The sequence below is a fragment of the Montipora foliosa genome, chromosome 9 (genome assembly GCF_036669935.1).
Source record: "Montipora foliosa isolate CH-2021 chromosome 9, ASM3666993v2, whole genome shotgun sequence".
Classification (NCBI taxonomy): domain Eukaryota; kingdom Metazoa; phylum Cnidaria; class Anthozoa; order Scleractinia; family Acroporidae; genus Montipora; species Montipora foliosa.
Genome location: NC_090877.1, coordinates 37,275,392 through 37,282,891, shown reverse-complemented (window position 1 = coordinate 37,282,891; position 7,500 = coordinate 37,275,392). Strand labels below are relative to the sequence as shown.

The 7,500-nt window shown below is 41.2% G+C and overlaps 2 protein-coding genes across 2 annotated transcripts in view; both read left to right on the top strand.

Moving 5' to 3' along the window:
- The window catches only part of LOC137969554 (stereocilin-like), a 40,244-nt gene that overhangs the window by 23,719 nt on the left and 9,025 nt on the right, over window positions 1–7,500 (top strand). The window contains exons 16-18 of the mRNA XM_068815855.1: window positions 5,779–5,981; window positions 6,068–6,261; window positions 7,102–7,280. Coding sequence (XP_068671956.1) covers window positions 5,779–5,981; window positions 6,068–6,261; window positions 7,102–7,280 — 576 coding nt within the window. The remainder of the gene's footprint in view (window positions 1–5,778; window positions 5,982–6,067; window positions 6,262–7,101; window positions 7,281–7,500) is intronic.
- On the top strand, window positions 945–2,989 carry LOC137970209 (uncharacterized). The gene has a single exon (XM_068816730.1). It carries the CDS (start codon window positions 1,354–1,356, stop codon window positions 2,776–2,778), a length of 1,425 nt encoding a protein of 474 aa, XP_068672831.1. The 5' UTR covers window positions 945–1,353; the 3' UTR covers window positions 2,779–2,989.

Genomic DNA, 7,500 nt, shown 5'->3' with positions numbered 1-7,500 from the left:
GGCCCTTATGCCCTGTGTGCTACAATAGATGCTTTTAAGCAATTTCAGCGAGACGAATTTTTTTCCGCGCTTTGAGGTCACTTGAAACCGGCGTCTAAAACGCCATGTGCTGGCAAACATGAGTTACAACACTGGTCTTCAGCGTTCCTCATTTTGAAGCCGAGTATGGCTTTCAAGATATCTTTTCTCGATTCCCAGGCACTCACGAAAGGTTACTTTCGCGATATACCTAATTTTCGATGGGCTGATGTCGCAAACAAGGACGAAATAGGGAAGGGAAGTTTCGGGTTCGTGATAAACGAAAACTGCGTTCCCGCCGTGGTGGTAAAGCGATTTTTCGGCTAGGGAGAGTCAAATCTGCAGATCATAGCAAAGGAGGCGAAGATTTTGCAAAATCTACGACATCCTATGGTTTCAGAGTTTAATGCTGTTTGTCCGAAACCGGTGGCTATAACATATATATATTGTTCCATTTGTTGTTATTTTTACTGTTATTGTTTTTGTTTGATTTGCTTAATTGTAATTTATATGTGGTTAAAATTACAAATTAAAATTAAAAATTAAAGTTACAAGAAAAATGCCCTGAAACGCTCTTTTCTTATTTTTCGAACAAGATTTCGCAAAGTATCGTAATCCGGTTACACCTCTATAAATTTTGGTCCTATTTTTAGTAAACAAATAAAAAGCCTTAACCGTGCTTTGTTCTTTTATAAGGCACGCAAGGAAGTGACGAAATCGCGAAAGAACTTCCTTCTTGAGCGCTTCAGGCAGTTTCTTTTCTCCTTTGTAAAACAATACTGCGGTACAGTCCGACGACACGCAGTCGGGATTTGGTTTCGTGACCTTTTATTATGGTACGCCAAAAAATTGTTGTTTCCTGTACACCGCTTTTCAGTCACATATATTGTCGTAACTGGCCGTTGTTAAGAGATTATTTTGGCAGCTGGGATGCGCTTTTGTGGCCGTTGCCCAATATTAATTTCAGTTTCACACGAAAATGGTTCCTTTTTGGCCTATTCCAGGCGCTGTTATGAAAACCTGAACAAATAGGGCATTTTTTCTCACACATAAGCGAGGCATCCGAGACAAACCCCCAAAGCACCCATCACTGATGACTTCAGTTGCTAACCTCTGGCTCTCTTTTTTGTTTCGAGCAGTGCGCCGTACATTTGCATTTACACGGTCGGCTGCTCTCTGTTTTCGGGGAAATTTTTTTAGGCAGCAGACGAGACAGCTTGATATGTCATCGCTTTTAATTAGATTTCTGGGAAAAATGAAAGAAATGAATAACTTTGTCCTCCTGTTGCCTTGGGTGCAGTTTTGTCATTATTCCGACGGACAAAGTGTCGAAGAATGGCTTGCTTGGGTTCACATGACGAGAACAGCAAATTCACTTGCTATGTTCCACATGGTGAACATATTATTCCTCTTTGTGTTTCGGCTGATACTCGGTTAAAAGATCTCGGTCGAGCTATCCGTGAAGCAAAATCACAGGGAAATCTAAGACACGCAGACGGAGAAGACTCGAAGGCATGTAGAAGTGTAGTTCTAGTTGTCGCTTCAGAGACTACTGATGCACAAAGAGTCGAAATTAAGCCTGAAATGCCGAAATTAAGCCTGAAAGGTTTTGTTCTGTATACATACATGTGGTCAACATTTCAATGGATCGAGCCAAAAGAGAGCGGAAGTTATTCTGGTAGGCTCCCCTTTGCGTTCTACAAACTCATGTTGGTCGCTGTTGCCTTAAGCTTATGGATGATAGTGATTTTTGAGATATATAACCTTATTAATGGTCTGCCAGCTCTTTTGGAGAATACAGACACTTTCGCCGCTATCGTAGCTGTAATGCATCGACTGTTGTGGACATTACGTTACGTAATACTCCATCACCTGGGACTATATTTTTTTCATGCTCATCGAGGGCACATGAGCGACGTTTTAAATAACAACCATCACATTTCGCGCATTCAGTGGAGGAAATCACATCGGTTAATCCAAGATCTTATGGCGGTCACAGCGTTTTTTCTCATAGCCTTGCCTTTAATACAGAAGTTGATTCCAATTTTCTTGGAGCGTGCAAACGGAATTCCAAGAAATTGGGACGCGACAGTAGAAACTATAGAGTTTTTTGTCCTTGTTTATAGTCGAGTCGTGGCTATGCCAATATTCTTCTTCTTTGTCCTTGTTGTTGAAATTCACATCTTGGAGTTAAAAGACTTCGAAGAACAGATACAGCATAGCGAGAGAAATTTAACAGACCTTTTCAACAAGTACAAATCCCTGACAACGAGAATTCAAAAATCCTCTCAAGCATTTCAGCCTTACTTGATAGGGCTTCTGTTCCTATTGGTGCTTTGGGGAACTATAAGTGTGTATTCAAGCGTGGAAATGTTCCAACATCTTCCATCTCGACATAACGTCTTCTTCAGTGTAATCCTCTCTGAAAGTCTGGGAACGCTTCTGGTTTTCCTTTGTGAAACTGTATTTCTTTTCTCATTACCGCTTTACAAGTCAGGTCAAATCAGCTCACAGCTAAGCCGCTTGATTTATGTCGTCACAACGTTGGATAGTGGAGAACAATGCCGAGATGGATTTGTCTTTGACACTGAAGAAAAGATTTCGCTGTTTGCCGGTCTACTGGAAAGACACCAACGGTATGGAAACGTGGGATTCAAAGTCACTGGTCTGCATATAACACAACTGAAATCCGTTTGGCTGACTCTTCTGGGTCCAGTTATAGTCTTCGTCGGAAACTTTTTAATCAAAGAACATTTTTAACTTTACTGGGTTGCGATCACTCCAGCTTTTGGCTACGGTGAAGGCATTTTTTTTTTAATATAGGCATAACTCAAAGAATTTTATTGAAATGAGATTCAACTTGTAAGCTAAAAATACAACGATAGTGTGTAAGCATAAAAAAATAAATAAAAATAATACAAAATATAATAAAATAAAATTGAACATCACAAGTATATCTTATGATTGAGTTTGAAAAATTTGGTTCTGTCTTTACATTCTTAAAATATATACATATATTATATAAATACCTTACAAAAAATAATAAATATTACAGCGAAATAAAAATAGCGAAATAGTAATAATAAATATGTCGCCTAACGTGCTCTCAATTAGTGTTGTCGGTGACTGGAGACATGATAAACAAACATTCATCTACCAAGCTGCGAAAGACTGGAAAAGTCTTCCAACGGACTTCAAAGAAACAATTTGTTTTATTTAATTTTTTTCTTCTTCTTCGTAGTCACAAATGTGCATACCCCACGGAAATTGATCTAAACCCCACAAACGGGGATCCGGGAGAATAAGTACAACTCTGAACGATAGTTTTACTCACCTCTCCTCAAACCCGAGCCCTCAGCTGCATTGGGCGCACGAAAGGAGCACATTAAACGACTCGGCTGCGAAGTCCCTGTATTGTTAGCAGTGCTAATTTTTTTTGCTAATGGCACTTAGACAATGATGTTTCTCACTGAAGTTAACCCCTGTCGGGTGGGGGTTAGTATCTGGATGGGATAGCGTCATGTACGGTGCGCAGCGAACAACAACGGAATCCCTATCGTAGAAGCTTTTTGTATCGTAATGCCTTTTTTTCAATCGGAATACTCATTTAACGGAATCCTGACCATTCTTCGCTTTAGGAGACATAAATCTACGAGGAGTCATTGCTTAAGAAAGAAATCTGAAGTTTCGAATCACTTGACGAACCCAGATGCCATGAGGACGATGAACGTCTATCGAAAGTATGAGGCATGTGGAATGTGGCTAAAGATGGAAAGTTTGGAGTAAAGAGGTCACTAAATCGTTCGTGACCTTGACTCGTGAATACTTACCTTTTCACGGTTTCTTACGCCGAATAGGTTGGGGGCAAAGGAGCACAGTAAGACCGATCCGGAATCTAGACAATGTGAGGCTTTGGAATCCGGGATACAAAGTGTAGAATCCGGAATCCAGAATCCACGGATTTCGACTGGAATCCAGGATCCATTTCGGTGGAACCCGTGAGTTTGGAATAGGCCATAATACTCTCGATTTGTTCTCCCAATTTTGAACAAGCATTGTTTGTTTTCTCTTGGGATCATTGTAAGTCCCAAGAGAAACTGGAAACAATGCTTATGCAAAATTTGGGGGGACAAACAAAGAGTATTATGGTATTTTCCAAAGTGGCCAAAATGGAATCCATGACTCGGGATCCGGGATCCGGGATCCGGGATACACTATTTCGGATCCGGAATCCGTGGGCTGCGTGGGATCTTGAATCCGAGGGCCATGTGAATTCCTTTACATACGGCGACACAATAAGTGTATGGGATTTTGGCCGAATTCAAATCGGGCAGATTTCAAACATTATTACGGAAAATTAGATCATTGCCCAGGGCGCAACGTCTTAAAATTGGATATTAGAAATCTCTTAACGTCGCTTCAAATTTTGATTGCAAAGGTTTACATGAAATTTACAAATTTTGGTACAGCCGTTATAGCTGATCGCTATACTTCACGAAAATACTCTGAATAGAAGTGCTCTTTGAGAGGCTGTGCCCAACCCAACTTACCACAGTTGTTATGTGGAGCTGCCACTTAAAAGAGGTGCATACGAACTTAGCTGGCTGCCAATAAAAGGGGTGGCGAATGGAACCTCGAAAAACGTGGGTCTCGGAAAATTTTAGCAGGATCTCGAAATCTCGAAAGGGCTTCTGATAAGTCTCAAAGTCTCGTTTTTGCATGATTTGTTTTTACCCTTTTTTAACCTCGAAACTATTTACCAAGGATTCTCGGGCTCGGATTTTTAACTAGGATCTCGGCGAGTCTCGGATTTTACCATTCGCCACCCCTAATGAACCAGTTGAAATGGTTATGGGCATGTGTGAAGTGATGACTGCACTGCATGGATTCCATTCAATCTCGCCCCCAGGGGCGTACATTTCCCTGATGGCGTCGTCGTTCCCGATATCGTGATCATGCGCTCACTCACAAACTGTACTTCAAGCGCGGAAACCGGCGCATTTGCTCGTTTGCGCAAGTTATATTCCTGGTCAATCACTTTTCGAAGTATTGTATCTGTGTGTGTTTCTCTGTCCAACACTCGGAAAACATCCCCATGAGTTACGCTGGTTTTTTTGTTTAGTTTACGTGGCCCCTTGATACGCCATTCGCCAGAGATTTTTATTCACGAGTTGCGATGCATAAATAAAAAACCAATGATTGAGCGCAGCGAACGAGTGAGTGGTTGGTTGGTTGTGTATTTCGTGCGAATTGTACGCGGGCTTTTTTTCGTTTGTAAAGCTCAGTATGTATGAAACAAAAGATATTACGCCGTGCTGGCCACATTTGCTGGAGTGAACAGAAGGACTACAACACCAGGAACTCCTTATTCATGCCTTACTATTCCCGAATATTATGTGGGTTTTTTAATGATCCACAGAACTTTATGAACATGGGTTGTGAAAAGGGGCCCTGGTGTTTATGGTCCGTACTGAGATGGTGCAAAAATTTTCAGATATGATTACAAACGCAGATTGAACTTATTCCCACTCCTTATTCTCATTAAAAGACCCCGAGTTTTGGTCCGGTTGGAGCTCGGAAAGAAAATTGTTACAACCAGTATTGTCGCAACCAATGTCGGTACAATACTGCCCGCTTGGACTAGGCAAACCGGTCAGCGGTGCTTGTCGTTGTAAATGTTGAAGCCTAGTGTTAGGGTTGGAGGGTGAGACGTATTCAATGGTCATAATTTTCCTGGCTTGTTTTTATTTTTGTCTTTAGAATCAAACGGGTGTTGATGTTCTTAACTCCTCGCACATTGAAGACCTTGGAATTCTAGTTGCTGGCCTTAGCAGAAAAGCACTGCGAAAAATAAGTAAAGAAGCGTTCTTGGATAATCTGTACAATATCGCCCGAGCTAAAGGATATGATATGAAAAAGCTGATAGAGGTAGCAAAGCTGGCCAAACAGCATATTGATAAGAGGTCTGTAGAATTTCTTTAAGCCCTGTCATTGAATGATAGCGTGCAAAGGATGTGACCGTTAACTGTTAACTTTGTCTTTGCAATAGTGACGTGGCTGAGTGGAGTGGTGACCATTGGCGCGCTGTCGGCCCGGCTACGTTGGGTCTGGATCCAAGTGACCTTGACCGAATCAATGCGGATGCGCTCGAAGAAATGCTGCCTGAATTCGGAACTTACAGTTTCAGCAAGTCTCAAGCCCAGTCCCTTGTAAGAGCGGCCAAGAAAGCATGGAAGGAGAATGGTAAAGATTGTTTTCCGATATTCAGGAAGGGTCGGTGCTGTTGCCATTTTCTGGTTATATTCATCATGTCCTCTACCTCTGAAATGCCTAATGCCTGGTATCGTCAATTAAGATTACTCTATCCCATGACTTGTGGTAGCAGATGAAAAGAAGTAAAAGTTGCATTCCTGGACAGGATTTGAACCCGGGGCACCCACTTTGAAAGAACTGTTTTCATCCACGTAACCACTAAAGATCAACTGGCTTACAATTGTACCGATTATTTACTAACAATAATTAGTATATGTAAAATCGTTGCTGAAAAGTGGTTAAATCTAATGCTTGATTTTAAAATGGTTAGCTTTCTCTTGAGGTTTGGTGACTGACATTTTCTCCTGTTATAACTTGTTTCTTAACGGGTGATAATACACGTTGACAGCGGAATTCGTAAGAAAAAAAATATTGACATATTAAAAAAATAATATTCTAGCAGTTAGCGATGTGGTAGTCTAGTGATTTGGGTATTAATCGAACATTCCCAGGTTCGACTCCTGCGAGTTCAGGCATTGGGGTTCGGATTTTGAAAATAGATATTCATTTCCCACAATCCCAATCAAGCGCTAAGACCCGTTTAAAACGTCGAACTTTACATGTGCCGAATCTAATGCAAATAAGCGAAAACAGTAAATTAGGAATTGTCGCTAATCGTCATTCAGAGGTAGAGAGAGACGATGGGTTATATTAGAGAGGTTTAGCATGCAGTTTCCCGTTTAATGTAAAGGCGATGCTTAATCTCTCCAATTTTATATCATATTATTAGATCAGTCTTATTATTTTATACTGTGAAAACGTTTGTAACAGATGTCGGAAAATGGACTGGAGAAAAGTTGCGCCAGCTCGGCTCTCTGGTGAAAGGACTTGAAACAGAAGACATAAAGAGGCTTGGTCAGGAAGCCTTTGAAGAGGCCGTAGGACTCTGGGGGCAGCATTTGGATGTTGACAAGGAAACGCTTGAAGCTTTGGCAGGAAAGGCCAAAGAAGTAAGTGGAGATATAGGTGGTGGTTTTTTTTTTTGTTTGTTTTTTTGGGGGGGTGGGGGGGGGGAGGCATTAACTGTCTTGGGGTGGTTGGAGTTTTTCATAAGCTTTGAGGGAAAATTCCTTTAGGGTTAATTTGCTTGATCAGTGTTTTCAGCCATTATCAAACCAGTTTGAAAAAGCATGAGTAGCGACCCCCTTTAATTTTCGAGGGCTTTTTAAA

Bases quoted from the DNA above. Each gene is read 5' to 3' on its own strand.
- LOC137970209 (XM_068816730.1), top strand. From the start codon at position 1,354: ATGGCTTGCTTGGGTTCACATGACGAGAACAGCAAATTCACTTGCTAT.